Source organism: Colletotrichum phormii, assembly GCF_030913505.1.
Source record: "Colletotrichum phormii strain CBS 102054 chromosome Unknown BDP81scaffold_5, whole genome shotgun sequence".
Lineage (NCBI taxonomy): Eukaryota > Fungi > Ascomycota > Sordariomycetes > Glomerellales > Glomerellaceae > Colletotrichum > Colletotrichum phormii.
Genome location: NW_026851447.1, coordinates 2,179,815 through 2,196,163, shown reverse-complemented (window position 1 = coordinate 2,196,163; position 16,349 = coordinate 2,179,815). Strand labels below are relative to the sequence as shown.

The window sequence follows — 16,349 nt, the reverse complement described above, 5'->3', positions numbered from 1 at the left end:
TCTCTGGTCCACCTCTTCCTTGCGCTTCCCCAAATAGTTACTCCGAGATGAGGTACCCAAAAAGTTAAGACGAGCGAGTCGGTAGAAGTTTGTGGAAATGGCTGGATCGGCTCGCAAACGTTTATTGAAGCAGAGGGTTGAAATTCATGCCACGAGAAGCAAAGACAGCAAAGGGCGGATTCTGCGAAGCTGCTGCCGAGGTGTATGTGCGTACGTCGGGGCAATATGTCGAGATTCGTCTCATCCGATGCCTAGTCCGAGGGCGAAGAGATCGATACGGCGAACGGTGGTCGGCGGTAAGGGGGAACGGTTCCGTCCGGTTCGGTGCGAAGGATGGGGTTTTGTTCTATGTGCGAGATGGAAGCTGTAAAAGCAAGGGCTAAAACGCGTCCCGGAGAAGCGAGCGGAAGTTCTGCGATATAGGTGGTGGATGATAGGTTATCGGGGATGCCGTCGATGGCGTTGTCGTCCGTAACGAGATGGTCGGCGCGCGCAGAATGTCGCAGATTGTGTGATTAGTAGCGAGACCTGAGGGAGGGAAAATCGACAAGGCCAGGATCGGTTGCAGATGGCAGAGCGCAAAAGGCAATGCAGCAGAATGCAGAGCAGGAAGCACAGCAATTACGAAGTGGAATTTCAGGTGAAGTATGTATGTGCGAGGTACAAGTTGCAGCACGTATATGCAATGTCGAACCGTGTTCGGAAAGCGGAGAGGTCTCTGGCCGTATCCGTAGCTTTTTCGGCCCAAAGACCCAGAACTTCTACAGCCCAAAGAGATTGAAGCAAGGGGACGGGACCGCACACTTTCCATGCTCTGCTTTTTTCTTCAGTGCCCTTCTCCTCTTCTTCTTTAACCTTGCCCTTCTCCGTCATCCCTCCCCCAGTAGAGAGTACATAAAGCATAAGGTACCTCGTGGCACGCGTGGCACGGTACTCGTCGGTTGCACCTTGAAGCGGCCCCCCCAGTCCAAGCCCGCTGCCCGTCACCTCATCCTGACAGTGGAGCGCTGTATGGGCTCCTCCCACTGGCTCCTTCAGTGGCTTGATACCCTTGTCAAGGATGAATCCAGGGTGCACGTACCCCGTTTACCAGCCACCCGATATGCAACTCCGTACCGCTAACCACTCACCCACTCACCATTCACCACCACCTCAGTTCAACCAGTGAGTCTGAACCGTCCATCCATCCATCCACCTATCTCAACCAGAACCAGGAATATCACCCCTTGAGCCCGAATTACATACAACATCATGGATGAAACACTAAAGAATGTTTCAAAACATCGATAGTCTGTGATGTTTGTTCTGCAGAGCGGGGTGCACTACCACTTCGTATGAACATCTCCAAAGTCAATCCTCATTATCTAAGGGAACATCTCAACTTCATCGCGATAGACTCGCACCTGATATGCACTTCCTCGCATGCGCAAAGAAAAAGGATGCAGAGGAGTGTCCGGGCGTTGCTCCAGCTAGCTCCAGAATTATACGGATAGTTGCTCTTCTTCAGACGCCCTGATGGAGTAAAAGCCAACGAAGCCACGGTCAGTGCATCCAAGCTTTCCTATTATCCTCCTGTCATTCAAGTCTACTAGACTACCATACCCGTGACCTCGGAGTAACGGCGTTGTTTCTCGACGTCTAAACCCTGCGAACCGTTGTCAGAGGAAAATGAGTCTGGTGTTTCAACCTTTTCCTCCTGGCTGGGCTCTCCATGGCTTGGGCGCATCATTACATCACCAAAGTGACCAAACTGCAAGTTCATTCTACTTTATTCCCCATGACCTGCACAACGAACCATTGAGCTCTCTCGAATATTACTAGCAGTGATGACAGTCTATCCAGAGCTTGTCATTCCTGGCCACGTTTCTCGCACCTGACAGGCGTAACAGGGCACTGCGCCACCCGACAAAGATTAAGATCAACCCCATCCATCCCAGAGGCATGGGTTGGCAACCAAAGTGCGGAAAATAAAGCGAACATGGGCTACAGGGACCTTAACCCGACTCCAAAACCTATCGTGCGTCGTTACACACACCGCGTTCTGCAAATAAAACTCAGCCACACATCTGCGCAGTTGCCAGTCACCGCTTCTACTAAGACGCCAGCATCCTGCGCATGAAAAAGAACGAGTGTACCATGGCACTCGCCAACGGATGCAACACCCACGGCGTCTCGAACTTGACATGCCTCGCTATCGACGTCGCGATGGTCGTTCGCGGCGAGCCAGGCGTGAACATCCAGTCGTGCATGAGCTCGTCCGTCAGCCGCTGCACCTTTTCCATGCGCGGGAACATTTCCTTCTCGAACGACTCGATCCTTTTGTCTAGATAGTCGGCTGCATCTGCACCTGTACCTGCACCTGCACCGCCGCCCTCAGCGACAGCGCTGATGATGGCTCTGGCTAGCTTCATCGCATCCTCGAGCGCAACGTTGACCCCCTCGCCTGCAAAGGGCGTCATCAAGTGTGCCGCATCCCCAATGACGGTCACACCGCGCCGATGCGGCCACGTGAAGCCTACGGGCAGCATATAAAGCGACCTCGGCGTGCACTCCCCCGCAGCCTTGGTGATCGCCTCGGTGAGCTCCGGGCCCAGTCCTAATATAAGACCAAAAGCGCCTTCTTGACTGCCTCGAGGTCGTGCGGACCATACCCGCAGACCTCGGGGGACGCCCAGTCCTCCCCGCCGCCTGTGCTCGACGCATATATACTCAGGCTGCCATCGCCCATCTGTTGAATTGAGAGACGCTTACCGTCGCTGTTGGCAAACAAACTACCTCTGTTGGCGAGCTTGTAGACCTCGGGCGCCGTCCCGGCCGCGTTCGGAATGCTCATGCCGTATAACATGATTCCCGTCCATAGAGGCTTGATATCTGGCGCGAAGAGTCTGCGGACCTTGCTCCAAGCCCCGTCCGCGCCTACGACGAGATCAAACCCACCAATAGTGGTATGTTCAAAGACGAGACTGCCATCTTCTCTGACTTCCTTAAGGCGGTGACCCATTGAATCATATCCGGCGGAAGAGACGCCGCAAGAATCTCACGCAACTTGGGGCGGTCAATCTCCGGACGCTCCTGCACCGTGCTACCGAACCCTGTCGCGGAGTTGACGAACCAGGACTTGTTGTTCTTGTCGACGATGGCCATGTGCTGGCCGTCGTAGCGCGCGTGCTTGAGGAACTCGTCAAAGAGGTCTGCTTCCTTGAGCGCGGCTAGCCCCGTGTCTGTGTGCAGATCCAGACTTCCGCCTTGCGATCGGAAGTTTGGCGAGGCTTCGCTTTCGAAGACGGTTGCTTCGATGTTGGCTAGGTGTAAGAGGCGTGCTAAGAGGCACCCTGACAGATTTGTCAGTTTGCTGACTGGGAACTGTATACGAGGACTGTGCAGCGCGATGCTTAAAAATAGCTTACCTGCAGGTCCTGCTCCGATGATTGCTATCTTGGGATTCGACATGGCTGATCAGGCCTGTTAAGTAGGTGACAGCGGCCGACACTTTCCACGATCAGAAAGACGAGATGTTGAGCCCCAATAAAGGCTTCCTGGCGTGAACGATGTGGGAATATTGCTCTAATCGACAAGGCCCCAGAGTGATAATCCGCACATGTAACTTTGGTGATGAATTTATTGGATGATAATGAGACCAAGCAAGTGTCGTGTCGACTACATGGAATGAAGTTCGCGTGGACAGGACGTTGCTATGTACATATCGCCGGATTCGTTGCGTCGGGGTTCACTGACGTAACTGACCGACAGCGTCATTCTCTCATTCTAGCATGCCGTCTTGGATGTATTCAATCAAGGGAACAAGTGGGAAAGTAGGCGCGTAGTCCTTTCGCAACCGCATTCGCTAATTAGTGCAGTAGTCCTCCATGGAATAGAACGTGTCATAGGTGAGTGGCTAGAGGGACTGTGGCTGCGTATCCGTACAATTGCTCCGGAATCCCGTTTTACACGAGCTCTTGGGCTGATAGCTTTCCTACGAAATCCGTTCCACGCTGTAAGTAGCACCAAATAGGCCAAAGGCGATGGCGCAGCTGAGTATTACAGCCACAAGATTGTATAAGTGCAAAGCCTACCGCCAGATTAGTTGCCACCCGTAATAACGCGAGATCTGGTTATCACGAGGCTATTCACTGGGAAAGGCCACAAATATCTAATGTCGTGTTGCTGCATTGAAGTTTGAATATCAGAAAGGGATCCTGCCATCTCATGTTTCTGTGTTCTGAGTGGTCAAGTACCTCTAGAGGCCAGAAGAGTGGGTCTCCACTCACCCGTCCACTGCCGCCGTGCCGCCGTGCCGCCGTCCTCGTCGCTTGGGAATCAATCTTGCTGCCTGAGGCCACCAAAGGCATCGAACTCGGAGCTTGCACTTCGGGGAATCCAGAAACCTTCAATTGATCACATCTGCCCGAGCTGACTGCCCCCCCCCATAAACCACCGTCCATCAACAAATCCAAACAACCGCCAAAATGGTCTTCGCCTGGAAAGCCGCCGGTATCACGTGAGTTCAATTGATGAACCCCTCGAAACCTTTGCATCCGTTGCAATTGGGGCCGCCTGCGACCGAAGTCTGGATGGATGGGAGCCGAGAAAGAGAGAGAGGAAAAAGCTAACCCGGCAACCCCCGATTTCCAGCTACAACCGCTACCTCGCCGTCGCCTCGCGCGTCGTGCGCCGCAGCCTGAAGGAGGACAAGAGACTCGTTGCCGAGCGTCGCGGCGAGATGGAACTTCGTTTCGCCAAGTGGGAGGTGAGCAAATCGATCCGAACCGAAGCAGCGATGGGGAACCGATGGGCATCGAACAGAATGACTGACTCCAATTTACCGCAACCGCAGAACGGCAAGCAGGGCGATGTCAAGAACCTTGCAGAGGCCACCGTCAACGTCCCTCCCCCTTCTTCGTAAACTTCCGAATCGACAATTGAAGCACGTGTGAGAGAACAGAGGGAATTGCATCCATGGGTTATCGAGGGATAGACGGGGGAAATGATGGGGAGTGTATGCATACCACGACACCTCTCCCCGGGTACCCGCCGGCTCAACTTGACGGTTGAGTTGCTGTATCATATCAAAAACTGGGCATAAAATCTATCAATCGAAATGCCATGCTAAGACTTTTTGTCCGATTAAACTTGAAATGTGTACGACCAGGCGCCGGTGATGAAATGTTGCGATGTCGGGGGTCCTGTTGCGGGTGACCGGCGCGCGCGCTCGCTCGACTTCGGCCAGAAGGTAGGGCGTGCTTTCCAGGTTCCCTCCACCCAAATTTGCCCGCCTGCCGGACAAATTCGGTTGTGATCAATCACTCCATGTGTTCCCTTTCCAGATACCCGTAACTCGCAACTACACCAAAATCGCAATTTTCGTATTGAAGCAACAGACATAAATGCTGCACTTTCATTCTCGACTGCTTGTTGATATCATTTTCGTAAGGGACTAGGGCAGATCATCGTGTTCCCGAATTTACCGGCAGTTTTTTTCCCTCCTTAATGGGCATATCCATGCCCAGGCCGATGCAACTGTGACCTCACTAAAACCTGCACTCTCAACGCACCCACTCAACCAAGGGTCTCATGAGGTGCAATTGCTGATATGGCCATCCCGTCCGGCTTTGGAGTGTCCGATGGTGAGAAATCCCCCCTCAGGACACTTTTTTTTTGGCATCACGTCTCTCACCATTCTTCAAGACATTTCAAGGCTCTCGCTTGAGCAAGAGCGTGAACCCCACCCTCCGCCGCCTCCGCCGCCTCCGCCCAATGTGTCAAACCACGGCATCGTCTCGTTTGATATCACGTCAAAATTCAAGACGGCCGCCGGAAGTAAGCTGCAGAATCTCATCACTACGAGGACGGGATATTGGACTGACTGTCTACGCAGCGCTTGCTCCTGGCGAACTGGTCAAGGATGGCTTCTTCACGCTGTTTGAGTCCGTTGGGGCTCTCGAGGTACGTGGACCGCGGGGTTTGATGGCGGCGGCTATGAGTGCACCCTACTGACAGCACCCCAACTCAGATCATGGACCCAAAGATGGACAGCGGCTGCTTGGAAGCCGAGGATTCGCTAGACGTGGACTATGATGTGACACGCCCTCTTCTCCCTGAGGAGGTTCTTGGCATAATTGACCAGCTGCTCTGCCACGAAGTCAGTATCGCGCCCTAAGAGTCACCATCTCTGATTGCTGACTTTGGTTTGCAGATGGCCTGGCATGTTGGATACCCCCTCTCTCAGACCGTGCTCACAAGTGTGTACGTCGAGTCGATCCTCATGCCGAATCCTGCCACCATCGACGACGCGCACTTCATCAGAGATGCCAACGGCACGCCGCCGGCGCCGATGCATGCCGTTCTTCGAGCGTATTGCTTGGGACTCTTGAAGACATGCGGCAACGTCAATGAGAGGATTAAGAATGAGCATTACTATGAAGTCAGTCTCTCCGCAGCGGTTCGCTCTCACACACACATCTCCCTAGCTGACCAAATGACATAGGAAGAGGACTTTGTCACAAATACGTACAACAGAATCCTCCTCGACGACTTTAGTGTAGAGTCCGTACGCGATGTTCTCAAGGACGCAAGCTTCATTCTGCGGCAACTATCGGATTCAGTACCAAAGGAGACCACCGACGCGCTCAACAACAGACTGCTTCTCCGGTACACGTTCCTCGCAGCCATAGACCATACGCAGTACCGGACAGATCCGGCCCTGATCAGAAGCCCGTGGAAAGAAGCCCTGGATTTGCTTCCTAGCATCAAGAGCACTCATGCGCTGGGTAAACCTGTACCGGAGGCTTGTAGTGCGAAACTCCAGCGCAAGCTCGCCAGCACGATGCCGCCGCGGCCCATTGTCGAGATAAGTTTTGATGAGGCCTTTGGACATCTCACGAAGATGATTAGCGACGGTTTGGAAGTCGTCGGAGTGCTCGATTACACCGACGCCATCTGCCTCCAGGTATATAACCCCTCAAACATATCCACATTCTTTCGGTCACTACTCACACAAATGTCTAGACCTACGTAACGACCTTTCAAGCAAAGAAACCCCAGCCCCTAATCTTCGTCCGCACCCTCCTCCAAAGCTTCCTCTTCAAAGACATGCAAGTCCTCGGCCACAAATCCATCCGCCAGCTCCTCGACGACGACTTCGCCATCGTCTCCCTCCCCAACAGCCCCCTCCTCGACCGCGCCAACGACGACGTCGAGGCCACCCACGACCCGCGCCAGGCCATTGCCGAAAACATGGAATCCTTCCGCCTCCGCGCCGCCCAGCCCTACCTCGACATCCTCCGCACCTTTTGCCAGAACCGATGCCGCGTCCGCCGCACGCTGTGCCACATTGTCCGCGACTGGGAGAACCTCCAGTTCGACGCCGAGGATTTCGACCAGGTCATCCAAGGTCACGCCGGCGAGCGGCCCCTCGTGTATCACTCCGCCGGCGGCCAGCCCGTCGAGCAGTGGTCCCTCCCGCTCTCGTCGTGGGCGTACCTGTACAAGGTGAAGCAGATGGAGTGGATCGTCCAGCTCGGCTTCGAGCTCGAGGTCTACCAGCCAGACGAGCTGGCGGGCATGTACTGGTACCTCAACTTCCTCGCAAAGAACCGCCTCACGCACGTAGAGCGCATAAAGTCCTTTGTCGTCCGGAGCCTGAACCAAGCTCGCTCGGCCAGCAAATCATCATCATCATCATCATCATCATCCTCGTCAGGCCGCCTCACGCCAGCCGCAGAAGCCCAATACACCAAAACCCTCGCCTTCCTCCGCCTAACCCTCCTCGACGCCGCCGCGACAGAAAGCCTCGCCGACGCCCTCTGCTGCCTATACACCGTCCTCCACCGCCACAACCTCATCACCCCGCCGCCCCGCCCTTACAGCACCGACGAGCTCCGCTACGAGCTGCGGATGAATCCCTTTGCCGCCATCGGCCTGCCCTCGCTCCCGACGTTTGAGGAGTATACCATCGGCACCCAGCAGTCCGAATGCCCCACGGCAGACCTGCTGGAGCTCGCCGACCGGGCCGTGGCGGGCGCGAAGAAGGCGCTGGAGGTCGTGAGCAAGTTTCCCGAGGCGGAGGCGTTTTCTGTCGGGTCACATGATCGATGGGTGCCGTCGGTGAAGAACGCGCTCAAGTCGTGCATCGCTACGGGGTTGGCCGTCTCGGTTGTGCGAAAGGCGCTAGACAAGTCGGGCGCGGGCGGGGAGCTGAAGCTCAGGGCCGAGGTGCCGACTCCTGATAAGTCGTATCACGAGTGGTGGATCGTTCCGCGCATCATACCCGTCGCATGATAGGTCCATAGCTCCCGTGACAAGAGTGTGTGGCCCGAGGCACATGCGTAGTAGATGCGTAGTGGATTCATTGATATCCTACTTTCTAAAGAGAAAAAAAATAAAACTTCATAGAATACACATCCCTTCCCAAATTTGCCGGGAATCATGTGATACCTAAATCCCAAGGAACCCCCATGTGTCCAACGCTTTATCCAACCTGTTTTTACCCCGTGTTGATATTCCCACAAATAAATCAATACAAGTCTTTGTCTGTCATGAAAATGACTGCTTGCATATATGCTGAGCGGCCCACGCTGATAATGCGCATTGTTGCCTCTAGCTTGCTTATTCTATATATATGCTGGTATATCCCCATCAACATACCCGAGGTCAAATTTTTTGAACTCGGGGCGGAGGGGGGGGACTAAGTTTGGCTCTTTGACGTGATTTACGCGCGCTTCTTGGCGGCAATCGTCCTGAGCTTGACGGTCTGCTCGTAGAGAACGTCCTTGAAGGCGAAGAGCAATGCGGCGGTCAACACACTCTGGGTGACCTTGGGGCCGATGCCTGCGAAGTGAGTGGTCAGCTTTGCGTCACCCGAAAAGAAAAAATACATTCGTCTCGGACCAACATCCGAGGTGACTCACCCTTGTAAAGACCGGCGTAGCCCTCCTCCCGGATGACCCTGCTAATAGCCTGGGACATGCCCTCCTTCTTCTCGCCGTTGCCGGCGACGTGCATCTGGCTCTTGACCGTGATGTACGGGTACGTGACCGAGGTCGCAAACAACTTGCCCGCGGCACCGAGGAAGAAGGCAATGGTCGGCGTGACCCGCCTCTTCTTCTCGACCGTGTTCTTCATCTGCTCAAAGAGGGTGTACTGCAGAATCGGGTTAATGACGAGCACCAGCGCCGGGATGACGCCGTTGAAGAGCGCCTGGGGGCCCTCGTTCTTGATGAGCGCAAGCAGGGTGCCAATAGTCGAGGGCGCCTTCTTGGGCTTCGCAACCTGGGCTTCTTCATCGGTGGAAGCACCGGCTTCCTTGCCCTTGTTGGCATTGTTCCCGCCGCGGGTGGTCATGCGGGTGTTGACGACCCAGATGGGGTTCGTGATGATGACGGTCGCGGAGCCGGCGATGGCGCCGGCGATCATGGACTCGACGGTCGTGAGCTTCTTGGAGGCGCGGCCGGCCTTTTCGGCGGCGGCCTCAAAGAAGGCGCGGGTGAACTCGTACCAGTAGTAGTAGACGAAATTGGTGACGCTGATGCCGAAGAGGGCGGATTCGAGACCCGAGTAGAGGCCCGAGACGCCCTCGCGGGCGACAATCTTTTGGACGGCTGTGAGGAAGGCCGAGTCGGCGCGCTTGGATTCGACTTGGGCTCGGGTGGAGAGGGTGATGAGGGGGTAGCTGTTGGGCGGGAAACACGCGCGCGAGTTAGTAAGAGTATAATACGGGGGTCTTGCGATGGCCTTACGTCAGGGCCATGGAGAGGAGACCACCACCGGCACCGGCGAGGGCGTGGGCGACATTGTCGTTTTGGGGGAGCACTGGCTTCGACATTGTGGTTGAGGTTGAGTGGATGGATGATGGGTGTGGTGTCGTAGTGTAAGCTCGTGGGAAAAGCTTCGATAGATGGGACGATGGTGTATTATCGACTTTTAAAACTGATGCTGCATCCAAATGCGGGAGACGATGTGGGTGTAGGTGGTATCGTTGCGACGGTAATAATAATGGTAGTAGGTGGTAAAGTTGCTGCTGACTGGCCCTATGCCATCTCAAACAAGAACGTTCGGTTCCTTCTGGGTTCTGGGGAGCCGAGGTCAAGAACGTTTTGAATGCCGAAGGGGAGGGGGGGATCGGAGGGAGTGAGGAGGGCAGTGATGGGCAGTCGTCGTCTGCCGCTAAGAACCTTAACCCCAGTTATGTCATTACCTGCCCGTGCTGCCGTGCTATATATTTCATGCGCGCGATCACAGGACAAGGGGGCTGACAAAGGAGTCGCATGTGATGGGGTCCTCCTCCCCAGGCGTCTGGCACGGTCTGAGGTGGCACGGCCTGGGAATCCGGGTCCCTTCGGGAGCTCGTGGGGTCGGAGCTATTTCGGTGGCCGGGAAGATATGCTTCATTTGGGAAGAAAATACGCTTTCCCATCTTCCTCGTTGTTTTTACTGTCAAGTGCCCAGTGATGGAATTACATAACCCAGAGTAATAACAGCAGAAGCAGAGCCAGAGCCAGAGCCAGAGCCAGAGCCATACAGCAGTATAACCAAGAAATCCCTTCCTGTATAATGTGGGAGGAATTGAGGTGTATTCTTTCCGACAATGCCTCGGCACTGGTTCCGTAAGGATGTGAGCCAGCCCAGGTAAGGTTCCTTTCTAGACGAGCCGTTTTGAGTACACGGAAGTACTGCCGAGCATCGAGGATGAGAATGCCTATCGCATTCGCATGATAGACAAGGGTAGAATTCCCAATATGACATCTTTGCGACCCTCTTTCCTTGAGATAAGGCAGGGAAAGAAAAGGCATCCACCAGCGGTATCCGTACTTATTCAAGGGCGCATCAGCCAACTCTTCTCGAAAACGGTCAAAGGGCCCGATATCCGTACCTACTTAGGTAGGTTCCATTCCCAGACTGGGGGCCTGGGTGGACCGATGGAACGGGGAAGAGATCGGAACAGCGGGGGAATGTTGTTCCCCTGTCATCGCAACCTGGAACCTCAATGAGGTCGGGTGGACTTGAAAGTTGACGGGATGGGACCCCCGCGACCGAGGGGCTGCGCTAACCCCAACTTGGCACTAAGTAAACAAAACAGATTTGACAACCCAAGTGGCCAGGGCCCGACCGTCCCTCTGTGCAGACAGACTGCAGCCCGCATGTACACGGCCACACCACTTCGCGACGACCCTTATCCAGTGCATAGAATTTGACATATTCCTATTGCTAGTTTCACGCGAAGGCCACTGAGCCTAGTTTCCTGCCGTCCTTTCTTCTTCTTTTGCAGAAAAGTCTATGCGACAACCATAGCGCGCGGCTTTTTTTTTTTCTCCCTCTTGGTTCCTTTTGCATTTGCATTCACGCATTTCTCAAAATGGCGACGCCACGACCTAGAGGCGGCAGCGACGAGCTGCTTTCGTCGCCAGACCCGCTCAACGACACCGTCTCCTCCGCGCTCTACCCTTCATCGCGTCGCGTAACTCGAAGTCAGAGATCACAACGACTCTTTTCCCTCGGTGGCAGTAGCATTTCGCCTAGAAAGCAAATGTTCGAGCTCGAGGTTGGAGATGACCGTCAGCCCAAAAGGCTGCTAGTGACCGTTGAAGCCGAAGGCGATTACGAGAATGTCGGCGTCGGGAATGTTGGGCGCAGACTGTTCAACGCAGATACACCCACCCTTAGCCGCGGCGCATTCACAACAACGGTTCCTCTGGCCGGTGATAGGAAGAACACGGCCGTCAAGACACCCGCGCGGAGGGGTCGACCTCCCAAATCTGCCGGAACACCAAAGACCGGTACAGCAACGAAGAGGAGGGCCACAGCTTCTCCACGAAAGACACCAAGACAAGCTCGCAGAGTCAAGACCATTACAGACTCAGATGGCTTAGAAACCGACATCACTATTCAAGGCACACCGAGATCAACCACCCGCCCAAGACGGGCCACCAGTCGCCAACCGAGCGAAGTCACCCAAGACCTAGCCCCGTCTTCGATACCCCCCAGCACAACCCGGCGTCGTGGCCGCCCAAAACGCGTCGAATTTTCCGATCAACCTGTTGAAACGGTCGAGGACGATATTGACCTTGGCGGCGTGGCGCCTTCTGACGACGGTCTCGCAGCGAGCATGGAAGACATGGTTGTAGACGATCCCACGCCGAGACGAGAGCTCCCCGCAAATCCGATGCCGGAATCCGAACCAGATATCTGGATGCAAACAATGTCGGACCAAGCGACACCACGCGCATCAACACAAGAAAACCCAATTGCCCTTAGCCCGACACCAGCTTACATGCAAGACAAGAGTCCAACACCATCCGAACAGCTTCATTCCGAATCCGAAAACGAACCCGCCTACAATGAATATGACTTTGCGCCAGGCGCACCCAGCGACATCTCGTCACTGATTGGCGATAACGACGGCAATGACAAACTTCGTGATCAGGATACCGTTGCCCAGGGCGAGGATTTCAGTATGATTTTCGCTAACTCCATTCCCTCCATGAGAGGCCACATGAGCATGCATGACCTTCGATCTGAAGATGTTGGTGAGGAGACTGGCTTGATCGTCAACCAGACCCTCGAGACTTTGAGGCGAAGCGGGGCCCTGCACATTGATGATGATGAGGATGAAATCGAAAGCATCTCCACCAAGCAGCCCTCACCGGTACAAGATCTTCAAGCTCAAGAGGAAGAAGTTCAGTCGCAACAGGATATTCAGACGCATGTGGACTCCGTTGTGGACACCAATGTTGAAGAAATCGATTCTCCGGTCGCTCTTCCATCGCTCCCTCGTCCGGATCTCCCACCTCCTTCTCTCACAGCCAAGGAGACGACACCAAGCAGAGGATACCAGTCACCGGGCCGAGCTAGAAGCAGTCCTCGACGCAAGTCTATTCCGCTCAGCAGACAGCTCATGGAGTCCAAGGTCAAGCAGATGGATGCGGAGAACTCCAGGCTGGAGGGCTCGAGAATGGACACCTCGCAGATTGACAACTCGTTTTCCAGCGTACCCTCGAGGGTTTTAGCTGCAGCGACACCCGGTGCTAAGAGCACCCGGCGGAGCTCAATGGTGAACGAGGAGATGTCTGTCATGTATGAAGACGATTTCTCTGAGATCCCGGAAGCCTACTTGGATGCTGCTACGCCTGGGAGACCGAAGCTGTCTGAAGTCAACGACCTTGAGACGCAGAACGAGCTCGAGCAAGAGATTGAGCGAGAGGCCGACATCACTCAGGCACACGAAGAGACGTTAATGGACGAGGTACACGATGAGACCATTATGGATGAAGCACAGGAAGAAACCATTATGGACGAGGCACACGAAGAAACCATGATGAATGAGGCACCAGTGGAAGATCGCGGGGAAGAGGAAGTCGAGGCTGAAGAAGCGGAAGAGGCAGAGGAAGAGGCTCGTAAGAGTTCACCCAAGTCCGCAGCCCCATCTATTGCGAGTGTTTCTTACACTCGATCAGACTCAGCAAGAATGCCGACACCGGACGACACGCCGTCACCCGCCGATGTTCCCGTCCCTCAATCAGACGCCAAGACTATCGAAGCAGTTCAAAGTTCGCCGACTGCTGCGTATTCTCAGTTGCCTGAAGAGCCAAGCTCTGATCTCCCCGTCCCTGACTTGACGGCTAGTCTTCCTGCGGCCTCGAATGAGTACATCACGCCCGTTGCCCCTATCTCGTCCCCGATCCCATCGCCCGATGTCAACCTCCTGGCACCTCGCGCAGCATCACCGGACAACGGAGCTCGTCCTACGCTATCTCCTATTGTTAGGGCTGGACGGGCTCTGCAGAGCGTTACCTCTGATGCATCATCACCTCCTCGCCAAAACTCTCTTGGTAGTCCCTTCAGGCCTACAACAAGCAGCAGCCAGCCTCAGTCTGCCGCCAAATCGACTCGCAGCTGGACTCAGCCGTTGTCCACCTTGATCCAGGCTGGAGCTCAATTCTTTGGTTCCCCAACTCGCACCGCACCGCAGCCTCAGCCTCAACCCCCAGCGCCGCAATTATCAGGACAGCCCTTTGACGATCCATTTGGCACTGAGAACGACCACACTGGCCAGCCTAGCTTTATGGAGGCCTTGAGTAAGAGCATGCGGACTTCTCCCGCCAAAGAACCCGAGGTCTCGTTCTCAATGTCAGGATCCCTACAAGTCGCTCCAGGTGATGAAGTCGATGAGATGAGCTGGATGCAAGAGGCTCCTGCCCCACGTGAACAGCCTTTTGCCCAGTCACGCCCATTCCATTCTAGTACGAACACGGCTTCTAGATCTATGCATAGTCGGCGACAGAGTTTCGAGATCAGTCTCGTTAGTCCGGATCGTGCCGAGGATACTGAAGTCGAAGAAGAACAGCCTGAAGTAGAAGAAGAGGAGGATGATGACATCTGGGCAGTAGAAGCATCGCGTCCGGCTTCAAACCTGGGCCGTCAACAGTCTTTTGCGAAGCACTCAGTACCGTCTCTTGCCCCGAAGCGAGCAGCTATTCCTAGACCCTGGCAGAAATCCGCCGAACCAGTCCCCAAGCAGACGCTGTTCACGCCGGCGGCGGCACGAAACCGAACGTCAGACTTTGCCGATGGCGAGGTAGAGGATTTCTCCATGCTTTCCCAACAACAGAGCCGCCAGAAGCAGATTCCTCAGAAGGCTTTTGAAGTTGCCCAGAGGTCGTCCGCCAAGAAGGATCTGGCTGCTTTCTTCTCTTCTCCCAATCTCTTGCCCGGAGCAGAGGGCGTCAAGGAGATCTTGGACAAGAAGCGACTGAATCTCCAAGGAGCTGATGCTCAACGCCCCGAGCGGGTTGACGCCGGTCTCGAGACGAACTCCATGTTCCCGTCTATCCCGCAAAAGGCTTTTGCCCCCTCGGCCAGCGGCCGTTCGGATCTCTTCTCACCCGCGAAGCCTTCGGCAACCAAGTCTGTCGCTGATACCTACGATTACTCGGATCCCGTATCGGCAATCAAGCCGTCTGTTCTGGGGAAGTCGGTCATGGACACCCGTCGGGAGCTGTTCGGGTCAACATCGAACCCCCGTAGTAGCATCAGACACCGGTCCGAGATCCCAGACTCCCAGCCCAACATGTCGGACGAGGTATCCTTCCCCTCCGTGCCCCAAAAGAAGAACTTTACGCCAAACGTGGGGTCCCAAAAGACGACCGCCCAGAACAATCTCTTGAGCAAGGCCCCCTCAGCGGCGCCGGTGCCCTCCCTGACGCCGGTGCGGATGCAGCTCACGCGCGCCGATATCCAGAAATGGCAAGAGAGTAGTGCCTCTGCCATTGCGGAAAGCTCGCCCACCGCCACCGGCGCCGCCACATCGGAGTCGGAGTCGGAGCACCGCGCCCGCGTTCTCCGCCCACTGCCCGACAGGAACATGTCCCCTACAAAATCCTGCCTGCGGTCCCCGCTGAAGCCCCGCACGCCGGGCCGCGTCGTCGAGTTCACGAGCAGCGTCCTCTCGCCGCTCGCGCAGGCGCAGGTCCGCGCTGAGCGGCGGTTATCTGCTAGTTCGAGTGGGAGCGCCGCTGCTGCGCAACAGCAGCAGCAGCAGCGTATCGCCGCCATCATGGAGGAAGAAGTCAAAGAGAATGGTGACGTTGTCGGTGCCGAAGCCGAAGCCGTCATGGAGGAAGATCAGGAGATGAACGAGGACATCTCCATGACCGACGCACCACAAACGCTCAACGAAACCCAAAAACAAGCACTCCTCGTCCAAGAGCAACAGCAAGAACCCCAACGTCTCTCGCAGACAATGTGGTCCCGCGACCACTGGCTCCTCCTCGACGACATCATCCAGCTCCGCCGCGAGGGTCCCTTTGATTTCGAGTTCCCCGACGACTTCACGAGCAAGTCGGCCTGGCTCCTCGGCCGGTCCGTCAACTCACACGGCGCCAGCTTGAAGCTGGAGCAGTGGCACCTCGACGTCGTGGACGCGTTCCAGGCCGAGGTGGGTGTGTGGAGCGAGGAGGCGCTTGCCAAGAGGGTGTTTTCGCTTATTGTTGGGGAGGAGCTCCGGAGGCAGGGAAGGGCGCCCAAGGCTCCTTCGGTGAGGTTTTTGTAAAAAGAGAGAGATTGGCTGTGCATAAATCACGAGGGTGATGGGTGTGCATACTGGGCGTTTTGTTTTTGGGGGGCAAAGTGTCACTGCTTAATGTTGCAGGACGTATGAATTTCATGACAGTCTCATGGTCAATGAGTGTATACAGGCTCACCACGTTTATAAGGGGAAGGTTTGGGAGGCCTGGGCGTCATAGGGCATCGTTGTGTCTTTTTTTGGTTTTTGTTCTTTGTCTTCATTGGTCACTCGGGCACCTTGCCCGCAAAATTGTTAGGATACCACTTCATCAGAATGAATTTCTGTCTCATGC

General features: G+C 55.3%; 5 protein-coding genes across 5 annotated transcripts; 3 read left to right on the top strand and 2 right to left on the bottom strand.

The window, feature by feature from the left end:
* Window positions 1-1,957: 1,957 nt before the first annotated feature.
* Window positions 1,958-3,450, bottom strand: BDP81DRAFT_512994 (tetracycline resistance protein from transposon; the record flags this gene model as incomplete). Its single annotated transcript, XM_060595809.1, has 4 exons — window positions 1,958-2,573; window positions 2,609-2,979; window positions 3,042-3,332; window positions 3,408-3,450. 4 exons carry the CDS (start codon window positions 3,448-3,450, stop codon window positions 2,094-2,096), a joined length of 1,185 nt encoding a protein of 394 aa, XP_060448527.1. The 3' UTR covers window positions 1,958-2,093.
* An 810-nt stretch (window positions 3,451-4,260) lies between these two features.
* Window positions 4,261-5,129, top strand: BDP81DRAFT_422066 (mitochondrial ATP synthase epsilon chain-domain-containing protein). Its single transcript, XM_060589963.1, has 3 exons — window positions 4,261-4,498; window positions 4,633-4,747; window positions 4,835-5,129. The coding sequence occupies exons 1-3, from the start codon at window positions 4,467-4,469 to the stop codon at window positions 4,901-4,903; spliced, it is 216 nt and encodes a 71-aa protein (XP_060448526.1). The 5' UTR covers window positions 4,261-4,466; the 3' UTR covers window positions 4,904-5,129.
* A 203-nt stretch (window positions 5,130-5,332) lies between these two features.
* BDP81DRAFT_404551 (Mak10 subunit) lies at window positions 5,333-8,277 on the top strand (the record flags this gene model as incomplete). The annotated part of the gene is made up of 7 exons (XM_060588912.1): window positions 5,333-5,624; window positions 5,686-5,817; window positions 5,876-5,943; window positions 6,011-6,139; window positions 6,194-6,421; window positions 6,485-6,946; window positions 7,006-8,277. Exons 1-7 carry the CDS (start codon window positions 5,591-5,593, stop codon window positions 8,275-8,277), a joined length of 2,325 nt encoding a protein of 774 aa, XP_060448525.1. The 5' UTR covers window positions 5,333-5,590.
* Window positions 8,278-8,697: 420 nt separating this feature from the next.
* On the bottom strand, window positions 8,698-9,922 carry BDP81DRAFT_185325 (mitochondrial carrier domain-containing protein). Its single transcript, XM_060582341.1, has 3 exons — window positions 9,735-9,922; window positions 8,907-9,667; window positions 8,698-8,826 (listed from the first exon to the last, which is right to left on the bottom strand). The coding sequence occupies exons 1-3, from the start codon at window positions 9,818-9,820 to the stop codon at window positions 8,708-8,710; spliced, it is 966 nt and encodes a 321-aa protein (XP_060448524.1). The 5' UTR covers window positions 9,821-9,922; the 3' UTR covers window positions 8,698-8,707.
* Window positions 9,923-11,350: 1,428 nt separating this feature from the next.
* On the top strand, window positions 11,351-16,042 carry BDP81DRAFT_391952 (uncharacterized protein; the record flags this gene model as incomplete). The annotated part of the gene is made up of 1 exon (XM_060587628.1): window positions 11,351-16,042. One exon carries the CDS (start codon window positions 11,351-11,353, stop codon window positions 16,040-16,042), a length of 4,692 nt encoding a protein of 1,563 aa, XP_060448523.1.
* Between the last annotated feature and the right edge of the window lie 307 nt (window positions 16,043-16,349).

What these genes read in the sequence shown, in the direction of transcription:
- BDP81DRAFT_422066 (XM_060589963.1), top strand. Translation starts at nt 4,467, where the DNA reads ATGGTCTTCGCCTGGAAAGCCGCCGGTATCAC. An exon ending in TGGAAAGCCGCCGGTATCAC is followed by an intron (nt 4,499 to 4,632) that starts GTGAGTTCAATT and finishes CCCGATTTCCAG; the next exon opens with CTACAACCGCTACCTCGCCG. An exon ending in TTCGTTTCGCCAAGTGGGAG is followed by an intron (nt 4,748 to 4,834) that starts GTGAGCAAATCG and finishes CCGCAACCGCAG; the next exon opens with AACGGCAAGCAGGGCGATGT.
- BDP81DRAFT_185325 (XM_060582341.1), bottom strand. Translation starts at nt 9,820, where the DNA reads ATGTCGAAGCCAGTGCTCCCCCAAAACGACAATGTCGCCCACGCCCTC. An exon ending in CTCCTCTCCATGGCCCTGAC is followed by an intron (nt 9,668 to 9,734) that starts GTAAGGCCATCG and finishes CCCGCCCAACAG; the next exon opens with CTACCCCCTCATCACCCTCT. An exon ending in CTACGCCGGTCTTTACAAGG is followed by an intron (nt 8,827 to 8,906) that starts GTGAGTCACCTC and finishes CTCACTTCGCAG; the next exon opens with GCATCGGCCCCAAGGTCACC.